This window comes from Pongo abelii, chromosome 14 (genome assembly GCF_028885655.2).
Source record: "Pongo abelii isolate AG06213 chromosome 14, NHGRI_mPonAbe1-v2.0_pri, whole genome shotgun sequence".
NCBI lineage: Eukaryota > Metazoa > Chordata > Mammalia > Primates > Hominidae > Pongo > Pongo abelii.
The window spans coordinates 100561106-100582190 of NC_071999.2; the positions used below are offsets into that span (position 1 = coordinate 100561106).

The following is a 21085-nucleotide window of genomic DNA, read 5'->3' on the forward strand; positions in this document are numbered from 1 at the left end:
ATTTTACATGTATATATATTTCAATATACATGCCGAGTGCCCAAAAGATGGGAATTGATGCACACTACTTAAAAAACTATAATCCTCAAAAGACAAACAATAATCTGCAAAACAACATTTATTTTTAGTTTCCTTTTTAGTAAGTTTTCTACTTAATAATGAGATTAAAACTAGTCATTAAAAGTATTATAATTAACAATGTTAAATCCTAAGCAAGATACAAATGTCAATTTTAGAATTAGAAGGGAATTTAATGCACAAAGGAAAGATGTTATTGCATTTTATCCCATTTCTGAATGTTAGCTTTATAAAAAGCATTTCTATTAAAATCATACATGCAGTTTTTCTAATACTGAAGATATAAGCAGTAAAGTGATCTGGTCATTTTCTTCAAGGTTGAATTCTTCCCCCTATCATTGAGAAATATAACCCACAGTATTTGGTGACATTTTCTGAGTTTATTTGCATGATATTCAATGTAAGTAAATACCAACTTTTTATTCTATTGGTTTAGCCTACCTTAATATTTGTTAAAATGTATTCATAATTGATTTATTGTAAGGTCAGAAAATGCTAGAAAATTGTATTTCTCTTATATGAACTACAAAATTAGGAAATTCTCTCAGGAAGACATTATAAAACATAACAGTTATAAAAAGTTGCCCACACTATAGATAAAAGCAGCTAAGTATAATCGATTACTATTTTTTCCTACCTAAGACAGATCTGCTTTAACCAAGTCTTATGAGAATATGATATATGAGAATTCTGATATACCTGACAGATAAGCTAGAGGTGGTTATTTGCTTTATGAAATTATTCGTAATAGTTCACTTATAAAAAGTAACTTCTCCTGGTGCTTTTAACATAATTGATTTATACATAACTTTTCAGAAATATATGTACCATGCACAATTATATCTTCATTTTAATAAATTTCTCTTTTTGCTTAAAACCAAGATTTAAAAATGTGTTCCCCAACTATCCTGAGCTCAGAGCATAAACCTTCCAGAGTGGAGCATGTGAAAGACACAGTGCTGTATTTTCCATGAATATTGTTAATGGCAGGAACTGAGAGGTATGCATGTGGCTGAGGCTAAAAAGCCCAAGCAGGGCTTTACCCCCATGAAGGACTCTGGGCTATCTTGATCTTCACCACTGAGCCTGCTCTCAGATGCACCTGTAACCTTATGAGATTCAAATTCAGTTCCAACTGGGTTTTGTCCATTTCTCTGGCTTTAGCAGTCCTATTGCATGGGGTAAACTGGTTTTTGGTGAGTCTTGCACCCTCTAGGACCCCTTATGTTGAAGGCAGCTCCAGGGACCTCTTAACACCCATTCTTTACAGACATTCATTCCAGTAGAGAGGGGCCTGGACAGACAAGCCATGCCCTAGAACTTCAGTCTCACTCCTGATGCACAGAAACCAGATATGAGCAGATGAAAGTTGCCTGGAAATCTCAAAAGCCATTAACTTCTCTGAAGTGGGGTCCATCATGATAAGTCAAAACATCGTAGTAAAGATTACCTAATTCTTATTTCTCATGATCTGATGATTGCATAGCAGAATATAGCCACTTAATTCTGAATTGCCATGTTTTGTACAGATGGTTTGCTTTCAAATGATACGACTTAATTGATCAGCATTCATAAGTAACTGTGAGTATATGGGAACATTAGTGAATCTAACATCAATGCTTAAAAATAAGCCCAGTGCATTATGTGGGAATAATTTTTCATCTGAGGCTACCTAGTAAAGAAATTGGTTGAGGATCAGCCAAAGAGACCTCAGAGTAATGGGACTCAAGTCAAATTATCTCATGTTCAGGTTTATAGCCTCACCCGCCTTCAGTCAGCCTTCCTTGGAAAGAGTAAATCTGTATTTGTTAATAGGTTTACAGTAGTATATCAACTAACCAGGAAACTCTATAATTTTATTATCTTCTCTATTTATCACTATAGAATCAATGTGTATCCAGCTATTGAATCCTGTAATATAGGTCTACTGTTTAAAACTGCAGATTTTAAGTAAAATCCGTAAAATCTAATTTACACAATAGAGCGGAATTGATCCTTCATTTAGTCATTTTCCATCCTGTAAAGAAAACAAGGCTTATTCTCATCTTCTAAGCTGGAGAGGAAAAAGATAGAGAAAAGAAGAAAAAGAAGCTCAAGGAAGATAATCAGGAGGGTGCCTAGAAGCAGAGATGTTTATAGCTAAAAGGGATCTTGGAGATTCATTTAGCACCTACCACCTCCCACCTCCATGGCATTACCAATAAAGACACTGGGGCTAAGAAAGATTGATGCATGGTCTTGCCCAGGTCTCACATTGCACTGACCTGCAAATTTAAATGACTCCCCTGGATCAATGTTTTGGGATTTTGTTTTTTTAAATGCTTTCAGAAAAGGAGGAGGCTTAATCAATATGGGGGGGGGGTTATTATTAGATATCACAAATTGTCAGGTCTATCTTTATTTGAAGGTAGAGGTAGCCTCAAGCACTTTAGTTTGGGTTTGTTAAACAAGCAAGCAAAGTGGAAACTACAGCTAAGCATCTTCTGAATGAGATCATCATCACTATAGAAGAACCTATGTCAAAGATCTTCAACTCAAGAAGGAACAGTGAGGATTAGTTCCTTTATTGTCAGGGTCAGAACTATTGCTTGGCCAGCTTCTTCTCTTAGGTAAGGCACGAGCACCCTAGGCTTCTTCCGTGTATCTCTTGCTGCTTAAATGTGTCTCCATTAGGGGTGTATATCCTTTTCGAAGTCTTCTATATTGAAGAAAAGCCAGCAGCACAAAAAGACCAACTAAAGCCACCAGCGTTCCCATGACTAGCGAGAGGGTTGTGGGCCAACCTGGAGTTTCTTCAACTGAAACTAAAGCAGAAGAGAAGGGTCTACAATCAGGATTTTCATCAGCTGAATACTTTCAGAAGAGAAAAAGAGCAAGCGCACTTGCCTTTCACATGCTTTTTTGTTGATAAAGCAAAACTACTAGTGCTAGACTAAAATTTGTCTTCTCTTTTCTCACCATTTATCATATCCACAATTGTTCTTCTTGGGGAAGTCGGAACTGGCATCCCATTACTTAAATACAGCTTATTGCATTTTAAAAATTTGTTACGATAAATGCTTATGCAGAAGAAACCCTCTAAGGAAGAAGGTAACTACTTTTGTGAGTTAGAAACTCATTTGTAAAAGTGCGTGCTAAAATGGCATCTGGGGAGCGGCAAAATATACAACCCTCGGGAAGAGAAATCCTGCTATTGTCTCTACCTTTTTTATAGAATGATAAACCTGTGAGAGGGATCAGACTGGCTATTACACCAGGAGACATTCAATAACCAAGCAGATGATATTTATACCCATTCAAATAGTTGTGAATAAAATGTAAATCTCCCACATGATAAATCCAATCTTCTACTCTCATGTATTTTATAAGCACTATTCCACAAAATCAGTGGATTTCATTTTTTGGTTTTTTTTTTTAGATGGAGTCTCACTCTGTCACCCAGGCTGGAGTACAGTGGCGTGATCTCGGCTCACTGCAACTCTACCTCCTGGGTTCAAGCGATTCTCCTGCCTCAGCCTCCCGAGTAGCTGGGATTACAGGCACCCACCACCATGCTCAGATAACTTTCGTATTTTTAGTAGAGACAGGGTTTCGCCACGTTGGACAGGCTGGTCTCAAACTGCTGACTGCAGGTGATCCACCTGTCTCGGCCTCCCAAAGTGCTGGGATTACAGGTGTGAGCCACTGCACCTGGTCGAATTTCATTTTTAATATACATAGGCCTATTTGTCATTTATTTTAAAAAGTATATTCTTCTTGGCCAACTGTTCTTAAATTCAGCTCCTCTGAATTTGTTCTATACCTTACACTCACCTAAATATAAGATTATCTTTCTAGTCCTCTTTCTGCAATCCCATGGGAGGTCCTGACCTGTCCTGATGGGATTCCTCCAAGAGGGTTTTGATCTGTCTCCTCCTGCTTCAACCCAGCAGCACCTATTGCCAACTTCATCTTCTTAAAACACAGATATTTTGATTCTGCCATTTCTTTGTTCAAGACCAAAAAATAGTTGCCTTTTGCTTTTTTCCAAATCCTCTTAGTTTTTTTAAAAATTATGTTTTAGAAATTGTGGTAACATACATGTAACATAAATTTGACCACCCTGACCATTTTTAAATATGCAGTGCAGTGGCATTAAGTACATTCACATTGTTGTGTAACCATCGCCACCATCCATTCTCAGAATCTTTATATCTTGCAAAACTGATACATTGTGCCCACCAAACAGTAACTCCCTATTCTCCCCTCCCAACCCCTCGTAACCAGGGGTCTCTATGAATTTGACTATCTCATAGTCTAAATGGAGTCATGCAATATTTGTTCTTATGTCTGGCTTATTAAACTTAGCTTAATGTCCTCAAAGTTCATCCATGTTGTGGCATGTATCAGAATCTCCTTCCTTTTTGAGGCTGAATAATATTCCACTGTATGTATATACCGCATTTTGTTTATTCATTCATCCACTGATGGACACTTGGGTTGCGTCTACCTTTTGGCTATTGTAAATAATGCTGCTATGAACATGGGTGTGAAAATATCTCTGCTAAACCTTGCTTTCAGTTCTTTTAGGCATACCGGAAGTGTAATTGCTGGGTCATATGGTAATTATTTGTTCCATTTTTTTGAGGAATCCCCATTCTGTTTTCCACAGTGGCTGCACCATTTTACATTCCCACCAGCAATGCACAAGGATTCCAATTTCTCTATAGCCTCAGCAACACTTACTATTTTCTATTTTTTTGATAGCAGTCATCCCAATGGGTATGAGGTGGTATCTTATTGGGGTTTCTGCCTGGCATCTAAGGCCCTCTGTACCTAGGCTCTTTCATAAATTTGAACTTAATTCAAGGTAATCCTCTGCCCAAGCATCCCACTACAACCAGGCTTGAAAGACTCAGGTCAAAGAGAGAGAGACTGAGCTCTGAAATCATCTTGATTGCTTTCTAGGCTGAGACTTTAGGTAAATAGGCTGTGTGATTTTTCACCTTCTTGATTAATATTTTTTTAATTTTTGTTGTTGTTGTTGTTTTGTTTTTGTTTTTTTTGTTTTTTGTTTTTTTTTAACAGGGTCTCACTCTGTGGCCCAGACTGGAGTGCAGTGGCACAAACAGGGCTCACTGTAGCCTCTACATCCTGGGCTCAAGCGATTCTTCCACCTCAGCCCCCCGAGTGGCTGAAACTACAGGCATGCACCACTATGCCCAGCTAATATTATTTGAATTTTAGCAGAGATAGGTCTCAGTATGTTGCCAGGCTCCTAAGATTCTTTAAATGGTGTGTGGAGCCATACTGGGGCCTGGGCCAAAAAGAAAAACATGTGCCCTGTATATACTTATCAAAATATCCTCCCATATGTTGAACCAAGTGGGAAACGTTAATAAGAAATCTACAATCTTAAAACATGACTTTAAAAACAGTAACTAATGAAACATACACAGAGTCCCATGTAACCCAATCTGTTGGTAGACCAATCAATGTCAACCCTCATGAACCTATCCATCACGGGTGGTATAGGCTAAATTGGAAATGACTGATTCAGTTATAAGATGACGTGGGTGAGCAAAATAAACAAGTCTGCCTTTATTTAAAATTTTGATGGTGTATTATTCATGGTTAATTTTTTGCATTAACTTTGATTTTCCAAAATTTTGTATTATATTATTACTTACCTTGATTACTGAGTTTTCTGGCCTCCCCTTGAATTTTGTGCTCAAGGCAAATGTTGTACTTTCCTCACCCTAATCCCAGCCCTGCCCTCAAGGAATAATCTCTAAATCTAGCTAGTACCCGTACAGTGTGGCTAGTTCATTTTTATTTCATTGGTTAGAAATTTCAAAGAACCATAGGGAGGTTTTTATTAATCCAATTAATTCAGAGAGAATTGTCAAGTCAGGTGTAGAAGTAGATAGTTCATTTAATAAGATCTATTTAAAACTTTCAGTTTTCTAAAACAAGAGTCAGCTCATTAGTCCCTTTCTGATGTTTAATTGGTAGTTTAAAGGCTCATTTTGCTAAATACATACCTGCTAGAAAAATAGTCAATAAACTTAACTAGACCTGAAAGCTTCAGTAAAAGGTCTTGGTTTACATTACAAAGAAAGAAAGAAAGCTAGGTCCTTTAGAAGATGAATGAATCACCCATTTGGAAGTTGTGTTAGTTACCTGACAGATCGATGGCATAGCTGTAGCCAAGTTGGTCTGCAGTTAAAAAGAGTTCTTCATTAGTCACTGGAGGGAAGAAAGGAACCATGTTGTACATCCGATTGTGACCAATAGGGGCCAGCTCCTGAGGCCAGGCATCTGCAGGAGGATTAAATCTTTTCATCCACTCATCAAAGATGGCGTCAGTAAAGGAATGAAGAACCTGCAAAACAGTTGGACACAGCGTTTAACATAAATCAATCTGTTCCAATCACACCAACCTGACTGTTGCTTTCTCTAAAGTGGAATAACTTCTTCTTGACATGGGAACTTCTGTATACCCATGTGTGAAATATTCCCTTCTGTATACCACCATAAGAAAGCCCAAATCAACTCATATAGAGTGACTACGATGGTGAGGATCAAGATTTCAGGAAGAAAAACAGTTAAGTTTTCAATGATGTATGAATCTCTCTCTCCAAGCAGGATTATAAACCACTTTGTCAAGTGAGCAAATGAAAGTTCATGTTGGATTTAACATTGGTTGCAGATTGAACGTTTGAGGCCTTCAACATATATGTGTTAATTATGAAATTCAGAAAAAGGCAAGTATGATAAGATATATGTTCTAGTATTGAGATGATTTGGTTTAACAGGAGAGAAAGAAAAAGTTGTGTTTACAGGTTGAGTATCTGAAATCTGAAAATTTAAAATCTAAAATCCCCCCAAACCTGAAACTTTTTGAGTGCCAACATAACACTTGAAGGAAATGCTCATTGGAGCATTTTTGGATTTTTTGGATTTGGGATGCTCAACTGGTATAATGCAAGTATTCCAAAATCTGAAAAAATTCAAAATCCCGAACACTTCTGGTCCCAAGCATTTCAGATAAGTGATACTCAATCTGTATCAATATTATAATATAAAGGAACAGTAAATTTTTCTTACCAGGAATACTCTTCTATCTACTCATTTCATAAACTCTCAGTTGAATTCTTGCTGTTATGCCAGCAAAAGAAAGTCTAAAAATGTAATGTACGAAGTGCTCATTTACATTTTCTCAAGGAAGCCGTTAAAGTCCTTTTAAAATATCGCAATTACTATATGTTTTGAAATATTAACAGCACAATTTCCACATTGATAGCCCTGATTTTGTAACATGATACAAGTTTGAGAGTTCAGTCCCACTTTGATGGCAGTTGTTAGAGTTCCTTGCTCCTTCCTGATGGTAAGTTCAAGGAGCTCAGGGGCAGAGTCCTTTTATCATTCCCCCTGGATCCCCAGAGCCTGTCACCCCAGGGTGTCTCACATGGAGAAAGAGAGGTACTTATTTCAGTAAATACTTATTCAATGTATTCATTCCTCCATTCACCACTGTACCCTGTACCTCATTTATAGCACTGATTAAATGATACTATAACTTGTTATTTATGTATCTATGTCCCCTAACAAGATCCTATCTCCTTAAGGTATAAGATAAGGACTTTTCACCTTTAAAGTCTCAGGCTTAGCACACAACCTGGACGGAGTTGATGTTTACTAAGTATGTGTTGGCTGATGACAGTGTCACGCAGACACTTTATGCATACAGTGCAAAGCTTAGCATACAACCTGGACAGAGTCAATATTTACTAAGTATGTGTTGGCCGATGACAGTGTCATGCAGCTTTATTTACACAAACAGTTTGTGCAATAAACAGAGTGTCTAGGGATATACAAAAATATATTTTCCAAAGAAGGCCACACAATGTTTGTTTCTTGACTAACGTGCTTTTCTAGAATCTTGCCACTCCCTCATTGAAGTCTGGCTTCAACTGGTCTTCCCTTGAAACTTGGTGCGTTTCTGACTCTTTTATGACCAATAAAATGCAGCAGAAGTGACATTTTGTGACTTTCAAGGTTAAATCATAAAGTGTATTGCAGTTCCTATCTTGTGCCTGAGCCCTGAACCATCAAATAAGCAGTCCAGCTGTCCTGAGGCAGCCATGCCGTGAGAAAGCCCAAACCAACTCGTATAGAGTGACCATGATGGTGAGGCTCAAGATTTCAGGAAGAAAAACAGATGGAGGGCCAGTCCACAGGTGTCCCAACACCTATCACCATCTGACTGCAACTGCACTTGAAGATGCTAAGCTAGAACTGCCTAGTCAAGCCCTTCCAAAATTCCTGACCCACAGAAATGGTAAGAAATGAAATGGTCACCTTCAAGCCACTGAGTGTTTGGGTAATCGTAATCTGTTATGCAGAAATAGATAAGCACAACAAAGGAAAAAAGCCTGAGTAGGGCCTCACAGGCTCATGGTTACCAGCATGTGTAGGGAAGGGAGTTCCTTGGTCCCCTTCTCTTTTCTCTTGAGACACAAAATTTAATAGAAATTTTGTTTGTAGTTCTTACATTCTCAGTGTGAGCCAAATTGGGACCCGCTGTCCCATGCAGAAGTGGCCCATTCCTGGAGGCAGGGGAGAAAGTGTGGGGGGTGGGGGTGAAATGGAAAGAGCCCCATTCTTCCTCAGTGTTGGGGGGCTAGAGATGCCACCCCCTTCTCCTGGCCCCCTCTGGGTTCCAGGAAGGAGAAAAGATGGAATGTCAGTCCTAAGACTTCTCCTCCACACTGCTGCCCCCTGGGTGGGAGGGTAGCTAAGAGATCCAGACAGAGAATGAGAAGGCAGAGGTGGTGAAAGGGGGGTAGTGATGCAGCTTGAGATGAATAAAACACAGCCTGCGGAGCTGATGATCCAGGATTGAAGAGGTCTGTAAACCTCAACAGTGGACACCAATAACATGCCATTGAGAAGGTAGGGAAGATAATATATATTAGGCACCTAGCACACAGCATCTTTCTTGTAGGAAATGGTTATTTAATGGTTGCTGTCACTATGACTATACCATCAGTACTACTATTATTTTAACTTGGGACAAGGACTTATGGAAGAAGAATGAAGGAATTTGCATTTTGCAGGCAGGTGGGGCCTGCAAGCACCTCTGAAATCACACACACTATACATACAGCCAATGAGGAGCTGGGCATTTAGGAATGCATGTGGCACATGCCTAGCACTTTTTGATAAGTAAATTAGTGAATATTTATTGGTGTTTGCTCAATTACCCATAATGACATATTGAATCCTCAAAGCAGCCTGATTTGGTGGATATTATTTGTTTGCTCAGGCCACTGTAACAAAGTACTACAGACTGGGTGGCTTAGACAACAGGCATTTGTCTTACGGGTGGAGACCGTGTCTCACTTCTAGGCAGCTGGAAGTCCAACACCAAGATGTCAGCGGGGCTGGTTTCTTCTAAGCACTGTGAGGGAAAATCTGTTCCAGACCTCACTCCTACCTTCTCAGGCCTTGCTGACAATCTTTGACATTCCTTGCCTTGTAGATCTCTATCTTCATCCTCATGTAGTGTTCTCCCTGTGTGCAGGTGCCTATATCCAAATTTTCCCTTTTTATAGGGACACCACTCACACTAGATTAGGGACCTACTCTACTCCAGTATGACATTTTATGTTAATAAACTATATCTGCAACTATCCTATTTCCAAACAAGGTGACATTCTGAGTTATTAGCTATTAGGACTTTGACATATGAATTTTGCGGGGGACAATTCAACCCATACATTATTACCATTTTATAGATGGGGAATAAAAGGCACAAAAGTGTTAAGTGATTTGCCTAAGGTCACACAGCTAATATATGGTAGAGTAAGAATTTGAACCCAGGAAGTCTGGTTCTAAAGTGAGAGTTCTTAATCCACATACTCCACTTCCCCTACACCAGCAGTCCCCAACCTTTTTGGCACCAGGGACTGGTTTTCGAGGAAGACAATCTTCACGGACCAGGGAGTGGTGGATGGAAAGGGAGATGGTTTTAGGATGAAATTGTTCCACCTTGGATGATCAGGCATTAGTTAGATTCTCATAAGCAGTGTGCAACCTAGAGCCCTCTCAGGCGCAGTTCATGATAGGGTTTGCACTCTTATGAGAATCTAATGCTGCTGATCTGACAGGAGGCAGAGCTCAAGTGATAATGCTCAATTGCCTACACCATCCACCTGCTGTGTGGCCCAGTTCCTGAGAGGCCACAGACCAGTACGGGTCCATGGCCCAGGGGTTGGGAACCCCTGCTTTACACCACCACACTGTAGTACAACCTTCAGGACCAACTAGAATAAGAAAAATTGATTTTGAAGGCATATTCTCCAATTTTAACAATGCAGAAAGAGTATAGTTTGACCTATGAGTCCTAAACTAATCATGAACTTTTAGATACTGTCTGAGTTCAAGTCAGGGATCAAATTGTGATGACAGAAAGAGACAAGAGACTATCAGGACATAAAGAAGATGCAGAATCAGTGCTGTAAGAGGCAAATGACTTATAGAAAGTATCAGAATTCACCAAGGGAAAAATGTAAATAATAAAGGAGAAGACAAAACTCTAAGGCAATTAATAATCTGGAGAGATTAAAAAATAGGGGAAAATAATAAGGAGTAATTGAAATTGTAGCTCTCAGGAGGGCTATAACACATACAATAAATGCTCTAGTAAGGCTGCACACAGTGGCTCATGCCTGTAATCCCAGCACTTTGGGAAGCTGAGGCAAGAGGATCACGTGAGCCCAGGAGTTCGAGACCAGCCCCGGCAACAGAGTGAGACCCCATTTCTACAAAAATTTAAAAATTAGCTAGGTGTGATAGTGTGTGCCTGTGGTCCCAGCTACTTGAGGCTGAGATGGGAGGATCGCTTGAGCCCTGGAACTCAAGGCTGCAGTGAGCTATGATTGTGCCACTGCACTCCAGCCTGAGTGACAGAGCGAGATACTGTCTCAACAAAAACAACAACAACAAAGCTCTAGTAAGAACTATATACACAGTATCCAAATTATAGAATGTAAGTTTTTTTTGAAAAGACTGGTATGTGCTGAGAAAATGCAAAGAATCCAATGAACAAAATGCTACAAGCAATAACATATCTACAAGCTAAAAAGAGAAGTAGTAGCATCTACGGAATAGGTAGTTTTGTTAAAATTGTGGGCATTATTTCTCAATAAGATACCTTGAATTGCTCTTGAGAAACTAATTGTATCTTTGTTAAATACAAGTTAAAAATGAGCTCAGTTAGTATCTCTGTAAAGGGTCAAATGTCATTTGAGGGTAGGAAGCAAAAGCAGAAGTTAAATGAAAGTGTATCATTGGGCCGGGCATGGTGGCCCATGCCTGTAATCCCAGCACTTTGCGAGACCGAGGTGGGAGGATCACTTGAGGTCAAGAGTTTGAGACCAGCCTAGCCAATATGGTGAAACCCCATCTCTACCAAAAATACAAAACATTAGCTGGGCGTGGTGGCGTGCACCTGTGATCCCAGCTATTCGGGAGGCTGAGACAGAAGAATCACTTGAACTCGGAAGGCCAAGGCTGCAATGAGCGGAGATCACACCATTGCACTCCAGCCTGGACCACAGAGTGAGACTCCATCTCAAAAAATAAATAAATAATAAATAAATAAATTTGTATCATTGATGCCTTTCATCTGCTCAAGGGCTACATAGCTATGTTTTGGTATTAGAAATTGAGTACTTCAGAAATGAGGTTCCAAATTTTGGCATATAAACCTATTCTGTCTTGTTCCAACAAAATGAGGATAGGTACAGAAAAGGAAAAAAAAAAAACAACACTAAATTGCAAAGTAGAGGCCATATTGAAAAAAAAATGTGATTACACGGGCTTTCAAGGTAAAGATTTTTAATGTAACCCGTGCAGGAGAAAGTAATCAACCAACAAATATTGTACCTGCAGGCATAAAGAAAATAAAATACAAGAAAGTGTGCATTCTTTTTTCAAGATCATTGGAGGATAAAGTTACTATCAAAGGGCCTTAGCTTACATGACTATAAATTCAGATTCCCACCACACAGATGAAATAAGAAAAGTTTCTGCATCTGGAGAAAGAACCATGGAAATATGAGGCCGGCTGCAAAGATGTGTGTACATCATTAAAGACCAGCACAGTGTAGCTTTCACCACTTGAGTTTGTGTGTTACTGCCCAGAAGGCATCCTTTGTCATCAGACTGGATCCTATTATGGTGACATGCTATTGCTGTGGTCCTCTGAGAGTCAGAACTAAGTGACAATTCAAATGTGATCACTTAAAAGCCACATGACAGATATAAGTACACACTGACTTGTATAATAGCCTTGTATACTATATGTGTGTAAAAATGTATGCAATATACATTGTATACAAGCTCTAACAGCACACATACAAAAAAAAAATCAAGAGAATTAGAAATGCTGATTCTAAACCCTTGAGGAGAAAAAGCTTCTTCTTCAAGAATTAAACTCTGAACAGATGCAGAGGACTACAGAAAGACTCTGCTAGGTCAACTTTAAAAGAAATGATCAGTTCAACATGCATCATAAGCTGACATTACGGATTGGAGAAAGAGAACCAAGGTGATGCTAGAAGAGATTCTAGACAGAGACTAAACTACCTCTCAGGCCATTCTTGACTAAACAATCATGAAAACTCTAGGAGAGAGGAGCTCATCTCAATGCTAGAACCATCTTAGATTTGTATGCAAGTTGTGGTTTGTCATTATATTCACATTTTATCAGAATGAACTGGATGTAATTCATAGGTTTAGTTCTTCTCAATATAGGATGCGTTTATCCTTATAAATTCTAGAGTTGAAGAGAACCCATTCAGGTGACATTTAGCACCTGTGAAATTAAAGAAAACAAGCCAGCCCCCAGCCTAGTCCATAGAAACCCTGCCACCCTGGGGAACCAGAGAGGGGTCCAGCCACCCTCTCTGATACCTCAGCTCTTATAAAACTCATCAAGATGTTATGCCACTTAGGAGGTAGTAACTGTGTACCTGCTATTTAAAAACTAGTATTAAATAAGTAAATGTGACATTTAAAAAGCATAAATACATGCTCACAACAAAAGCAATGACTATCATTTCAAAAGCCATGCCAAATTAGTCAAATCTGTCCTTCACCAATTAGTGTTAATTCCTATTAATATGATCTAATGGGACTTAATTTCCTCAGCTATAATGAATGCAATTGTGAAGAGACTGAGTTAAGAATTGTCTAAACTGACAAAAGGCAAAATTATAGTTGAAAGATTGAACACGGGGAGATTTTTGAATAGGAAACTTTTCTTATAAATCTCTGCTCAGCCACTTACTGATTGGTGTGACCTTGACACATTTCTTAGCCTCTCTAAACTTTATTTTCCCTGTGTTTAAAACAAGGAGAGTAGTTTACTATATACAGATTTGTTCATTTAAGAGGTGAGCGTTGCATGACATCTCGCATAGGGGCCATCACAGAACAGATGTACAATAATAGGACATTCTCCTCACAAAAATGTACAGAACATCTACTAAGTGTCAGGTACTGTTCTAGAAGTTGAATATATTTTCAGTGATCACATTCATTTTCCATAAACTAATAAAACCTACAAAATACATCTTTACATGACCAGATTATTAGGTTTTCCAGGAAAATAAAATATTAAAAGAGAATGTTGTATTTTGTTACTCACATAGAGAACAAATTACTTTCACTAATTCTGACTTTTTGGAATATTTAGGGTTATTTTTTTCTTTTTCCAGAAGTCATGATCACAAACAAAAGTTATGAACAGACAGATCACAGAAAAGGAGGTGCAAATGGATTTTTTCTTTTTGAATGTCTGAAAAGATGCCGGACTTCACTTTTTTTTTATTTTTGTTTGAGACAGAGTTTTGCTCTTGTCACCCAGGCTGCAGTGCAATGGCATGATCTTGGCTCACTGTAACCTCCACCTCCTGGGTTCAAGTGATTCTCCTGCCTCAGCCTCCAAAGTAGCTGGAACTACAGGTGCCTAACACCATACCTGGCTAATTTTTGTATTTTTAGTAGAGACAAGGTTTCACCATGTTGGCCAGGCTGGTCTTGAACTCCTGACCTCATGTTACCCATCCACCTCAGCCTCCCAAAGTGCTGGGATCACAGGCGTGAGCCACTGCGTCTGGCCTGGACTTCACTCATAAGAAGAGAAATGCAAATTAAAACTTGCTAAAATACCTTTTCACCTATCACATTGACAAAGATGAAAAAGCGTGATGACACAGGGACAAAGAGCATAATGAGAGGGAATGATGGGGGAACTGTGGCTCTGACACATAGGTGACACAGAGGTATTAGGAGGGAATATTGTCCAAACTTCTAGAGGCAATTCTGTAACATTTATCAAATTTCAAATGCATTTTACCCTTTAAGCCAGGGATTCTATTCTCTTTACTTACCTTACATGTTCAAGGACGTTTGTTGTAGCATTGTAAAGCAAAAGATTAGAAATCACCTAAATGTCCATTAACAGACAATAGTTTAAAATCTTAAATTTAAAATTAAAATAATACATTTCAGGATAAATCCATGCAACAGAATACTATACAGCTATAAAAAAAGAATAAGAACGCCCTTCGGAACTGAAATGATTTGAAATAAGTTTAAAAAAAAAGTGGGGGGAAGGCAAAGGGACAGAGGGGTCTATAATATGCTATCATGTAGATAAATATATAAATATATTTGTGTATTTATAAAATATATCTGGAAAATTAGAAAAAAATGTATTGTTTTCTGGAAGATGGTAGTGAAAATATGAACTTCATTTCATAGATTTTATATTTTGAATATTTTATGTGCACTAAGATTTTAAGGTGAAAAAATTTAGAAAACTATGCAACAACCTAAAAATTAAATAAATTAAGTGATAATGGGATATTATATGTAATAGGTGCCTTATACAGATGGTCCTCTGTATCCAATTATAAGTAATCTAGACATGATCTAGAGTATACAGAAGGATGTGCGTACCTTATATGCAAATATAATGCCATTTTATATAAGGCACTTGAGTAGTCACAGATTTTGGTACCCATGGTAGGGGGTCCTGGAACTAATTCCCTCAAGATATTGAGGGATGACTATAATTGCAACTGCATAAAACATATGAGAATATGAAAAGAAATAAGCAAAAAAATTGAGATGGAATTACAGGCATTTAAAAACTTTTTTCACCAACATTTCTGTAATTATAAATAATATAAAAATCATAAAACCACTAAAAATAAAAATTTCACATACAACGTTATTTTAATTTTTAAAAATATTAGTCTAATTATGATTTTTCTTATTTAAAGTAAAGCAAAATGGATCTATCTTTAAATGCTTCACTCTTGGGAAGAAAACACCAATGCCCTATTGATATGGTTTGGCTGTGTCCCCACCCAAATCTCATCTTGAATTGTAGCTCCCACAGTTCCCACATGTTGTGGGAGGGACCTGGTGGGATGTAATTGAATCATGGGGGTGGGTCTTTCCCATGCTGTTCTCATGATAGTGAATAAGTCTCATGAGATCTGATGGTTTTATAAATGAGAGTTTTCCTACACAAGTTCTCTCCTGTCTGCCACCATGTAAGATGTGCCTCTCGCCTTCCACCATGATCGTGAGACCTCCCCAGCCACATGGAACTGTAAGTCCATTAAACCTCTTTTTCTCTATAAATTACTCAGTCTCGGATATGTCTTTATCAGCAGCGTGAAAACAGACTGATACACCTATCCTTCTTTTTTTAAATTTCAACTAAACTCACTCTAACTCAGAATTATTTATACCTGTAATTGTGAGCTTTTGATTTCACTAACTTTGTTGTAGCCTAGAACAGCAGACTCAGAAGGGCTCTTTCTTACAGGGTTAATTTACGGTAGTCCATCAGCTATGTGTGGTTTTAGAAATTCATTTTCTCCTCCTGCACATTTCTAAATTAATGAACCCATTTTATACACTGATTAGTAATAAGACTACTGTATGTTGTATTCCATTTAGAATGTCAACGTACAAGGTAGAAAACAGGCATGAGCTGTTTAGTATTAATTATGGAACCTATGGACCCCCCAGTCACTGAGGAATTGAAGGAACTTAGAACTCACCAAATGTACTTTCTAAAAGGATAACATCCAAGTATACTCTTAAGAATAGTATCTTTAGGAATTGGGAAGGAAATTACCACTATGTAACATAGTTTCTTTCTTGGCATTTAAATAACTTTACAGTCTGTTCATTTCCTTTTTTTTCTCTTTTCTGGACTATATCTAAATTTAATATTGAAGACAGCACTTAGCATTTCTCTGGCCTAATCTTATTTTCCATGATAAATGTGTGCATTTGCCTCAATTACCTTACGAATTACTAGAGATTGCTTCAGAGTTTTTCCTGCACTTTAATGTTCTGCCTTCTTTTGCTCATTATTGTGATCACATACAATTTTGTAGCTCTATTGCTTGAAGAGATTTCACAAAAAAAAATTTTAATAAATGTCATATGCAATATATTTGCAAGAATTACCTCGTGAATTTGAAATTCCAGAAGCTATAACTCTGTTAACTGAAATACTTTAACCTGGATCTCAATATGTGAAAAATCATTTAAGGCTGAATTGGCTTCAGCATAAAACTCTTTGAAAATAGCCTAAAGTAATTGTGAGTTCTGGAACTAGGGCCAAAACATTATTCATTCTGTGCCTTTAAAGAAAGACCGTGGCTTTTTGTTTATTTATATGTGTATTACACATACTACTAAAGAAAAATAAAATTTTAACATTAAGTACATTAAAAACAACAAAGACAAAGATGATTAAATGTCTTCTATCTCTGAACCACGTTGAGTCAGGGGATTTCTCACCCATCAAGTCACAATGTGAGCTTCCACCCTAAAGCAGAAGGAGAGATATGACTAAAGGGAAATCCCTACTACAGGCCAGATATGGTGGCTCACCCAGGGTTTTGGGAGGCCAAGGTGGGAGGATTGCTTGAGGCTAGGAGTTCTGAGACCAGCCTAGGCAACATAGTAAGACCTCATCTCTACAAAAATAAAAAATTTAAAAAGCTGGGCATGATGGTACGTGGCTATAGTCCTAGCTACTTGGGAGGCTGAGGCAGGAGGATCACTTGAGCCCAGAAGTTCGAGGCAGCTGTGAGCTATGATCACGCCACTGCATTTCAGCCTGGGCAACGGAGAGAGACTGTCTCTTAAAGAGAGAGAGAGAAATTCCTACTATCCTTACCACAAACTAATACAAAGAAGAAAAGTGAATCCTTTACACCACAGGTTGATAAATTAAAGCCTGAGGGCCAAATAGAGCCTACAACCTGTTTTTGTAAATAAAGTTTTATTGGAACACCACATTCATTTGTTTATGCATGATCTATGGCTGATTTCATGCTACAGGGGCAGAGTTCAGTAGTTACAACAGAGAACATCTGGCCTCCAAAGCCCAGAATATTGGCTACCTGGCTATTTACAGAAAAATGTTGCCAACTTCTGTCCACTTAGTGGGCTTGTTCAAAAGAAGGAGATAAGGTTTAGCAATCCTGGAGACTTGGGATGCAGAAAATCAAATTACTAGCATCACTTTTAATAGTAGAGAAAGAGTTGGGGTATAATCCTTAATTTATCAGAGGATTCCGCTGTTCTACTTATAATATATTGGAGTACTGGATAAGGAGTATTGTGACATTTTTCCTTATGAATATGAATTGTGTGTATAAATTGTACAGTTGACAATGTATGCTTTAATAAATACTTAGAGGCGTGTAGTATAGATAAATAGATGTACAGATATATGGCTGAGAAAGAAGACACCAGAAATGCTTGGCATAAGCTATGGCTGAGACGATAGCCAGAAAAAATGATCTGAACTATCAAGTTAGAATCATTGAACAAAGCAGGCACTCTAGAGAAAAGCAAAGATCGCTGTGGCAGCGTCACAGATAATGGCTGGGACCATTAATTCAGACTTCTGACAACCCCTTCATTTATTGCTACTATGCAAAGATGAGGAAAGAAACATTTTTTAAAAGGAAAGAACAACTCTACCAACTAATTCCGTCTCAGGATTTCTTGAAGCTCGCCTGACTATGCTTTAGTCTATCTAGGAGCCCCAGAAAGCTACTTCACACCCATCAGGCAAGCTTAGAGTCATTGAAAGCTATACCTTTACTCTCCCTCTTCATAGCTCCTTTTTTTGTACCCTAGGTTGAGTAACAATAATAAATCACCTGTGAAATACTTCTGACTTTGTGCTTATTAATAAAATGTCTTAGGGCATGACTGTCTGCTTTGGAGAACAAGATAAGAAATATTAATTAAGGTTTGAAAATCTAAACCTAACATATGGTTCTCTAATTCTGACCATTATAAAACATATTATTATTTTTATGATAACATTTGTATTATACTTGACGGGCTCTAGACTGGCTTCCTATTGTCCTAATCTACTAAGAGTCACTTCACTGAGAACAACATTTTCACCACCAGATCAGGTCAAGAGACCCACACTTTGCAGAGTGGGAAGCAGAAGCTCCATGTGGTTCAATTACATTCCCAAGATTGCCCTGGTCTGTATCAAGTAAAACTGATTGACTTGTAATCAGTCATGAAGCCTCCCAAAAGTCCAGAAAAACAAACTTCTGACTGGGTGCATTGGCTCACGCCTATAATCTCAGCACTTTGAGAGGCCGAGGCCCGAGGATCACTTGAGGTCATGAGTTCAAGACCAGCCTGACCAACATGGCGAAACCTTGTCTCTACTCAAAATACGAAAATTAGCCAGGTGCAGTGGCACGTGCCTGTAATCCCAGCTACTCGGGAGGCTGAGGCAGGAGAATCACTTAAACCCAGGAGGCGGAGGTTGCAGTGGGCCAAAATCATACCACTGCATTCCAGCCTGGGTGACAGAGCGAGACTCCGTCTCAAAAAGAAAAAAGAAAAGAAAAACAAACTTCTATAAACTGATGGTTTGATGATGCATTATAAATGCTATATATGGACTGAATTGTGTTCCCCCCAAAATCCATATGTTGAAGCCTTAACCCACAATGTGACTATATTTGGAGATAGAGCCTAGAAAGAGGTAATTAAGGTTTAATGAGGTCAGAACAGTAGGGCCCTGGATTAGTGTTATCACAAAGAGAGGCATCAGAGAGTTTATTCTCTCTCTCCCTCCACTATATGAGGACGCAGCTAGAAGGCTCAGGAAGAGAGTCTTCATCAGGAACCAAATCAGCTGGCATCTTGGTCTTAGACCTCCTGGCCTCTAGAACTGTGGGATATAAATTTCTGTTGTTTAAGCCATCCAATCTGTGGTCTTTCGTTATGGCAGCCTGAGTAGACTAAGACACATTGCTAAGATTAACATTAAGGTGAGGAAAATTCTAGAAAAAAAAAAACAGAGAGTTTTTGGATACCATACAATCTAACTGGATAACAATATAAACTCAAAATACTGGCAAAATAAAAAAGGAGAAGAGGTGAAATTTCTTCTTGTAATTGCTCCAAAACTATCTATTCAAGCCATACAACTCAGAAGACACACAGACAGGGTTAAAATAGACGATGGTGAGTTGAGTATCTGTAAAGCAGGAGCACTGTTGGGGATTGGCTGCTGAAACATGAATGTGTATGTTGTCTAAATCTCTTACGACAACTTGAGTGACCTGTACTTAGAAAAGTAGCCCCTGACATTCAAGAGCTGGCCTGGCGCTATCAACCAGGCCTTGATGTCCCCCTATCAGACATAAACAATTTCGTAGAACATCGACAGCAGACAAGGCCACTCTGCGACCACGACGGATCAGGACAAAAACAAGAAAACCCCATAATGTCTGAACACAGACAAATTATGAACATTGTCCAAGACGCAAGATGCATGACATCCCCTTTCCCGGCTAATATGAGCATCTGCTGCTCTTTTACCAGTTATGGCTTTAACCTCAGTCTAGTCTGCCCCATATACAGATATAATTACTCTATCAAGATACCCAATCATAGAATCAGGAAGTATACCCCTGCTTCCTGACAACATCTGATTCAGAGCAAAGCTTCCAAAAGTCCTCCCCAAATCACCTAGCACAAGCCCAAATCCCTTCTATCTTTTCCAACACCCACTGGCTGAGACTCTCCACAGTCCTCCATTCTCTCCCTGCAAGGAGTAACAGATCAATGTATTCAACTACACTGTGTTCCTAGAGGGCACAGACTGGAGAGCATTGACTATGGTAGCTGAACAGTGTGGCCCTGACTTGTACTTCCCATTTTGTTTGTCTTAGAAAAGTTCACCAGGGGATGAACATACTTTAAAAACTAAAGGCTGGGCCCAGTGGCTCACGTCTGTAATCCCAGCAGTTTGGGAGGCTGAGGCAGGCAGATCAGGAGGTCAGGAGTTCGAGACCAGCCTGGCCAATATGGTGAAACCTTGTCTCTAGTAAAAATACAAAAATTAACCGGGCGTAGTGGTATGCACCTCTAGTCCCAGCTACTTGGGAGGCTGAAGCAGAAGAATCGCTTGAACCCGGGAGGCAGAGGTTGCAGTGAGCCGAGATAGCGCCACTGCACTCCAGCCTGGGCAATGGAGCAAGACTCCATCTCAAAGAAAACAAAACAAAAAACACTAAAAAAGCTCAGAATTGTAAAACTTATACAATCCTTTGTCAAATTTTATTCAGTTTGTTTTTGTTTTTGAAACAGGGTCTCACCCTGTTATGCAGGCTGGGGTGCAGGGGCATGATCATGGCTCACTGCAGCCTCAACCTGCCAGGCTCAAGTGATCCTCCCACCACAGCCTCCCAAGTAGCTGGGACCACAGGTGCATGCTACCATGCCCAGCTAATTTATAAAGTTTTTTTCGTAGAGAAAAGGTCTCACAATGTTGCCCAGGCTGGTCTCAAACTCCTAGGCACAAGTGATCCTCCTGCCTCAGCCTTCCAAAGTGCTGAGATTACAGTCATGAGCCACCATGCCTGGCAGT

At 38.9% G+C, this 21085-nt stretch overlaps 1 protein-coding gene across 2 annotated transcripts in view; it reads right to left on the minus strand.

Moving 5' to 3' along the window:
• Positions 1-290: 290 nt before the first annotated feature.
• DCT (dopachrome tautomerase) overlaps positions 291-21085 on the minus strand; it is a 41188-nt gene continuing 20393 nt past the window's right edge. For both annotated transcript variants that reach the window (XM_054529152.2, XM_002824362.5), the window contains 2 exons: positions 6241-6442; positions 291-2882 (listed from right to left, as the gene is read on the minus strand). In XM_054529152.2, coding sequence (XP_054385127.2) covers positions 2704-2882; positions 6241-6442 — 381 coding nt within the window. In that variant the 3' untranslated portion in view covers positions 291-2703. The remainder of the gene's footprint in view (positions 2883-6240; positions 6443-21085) is intronic.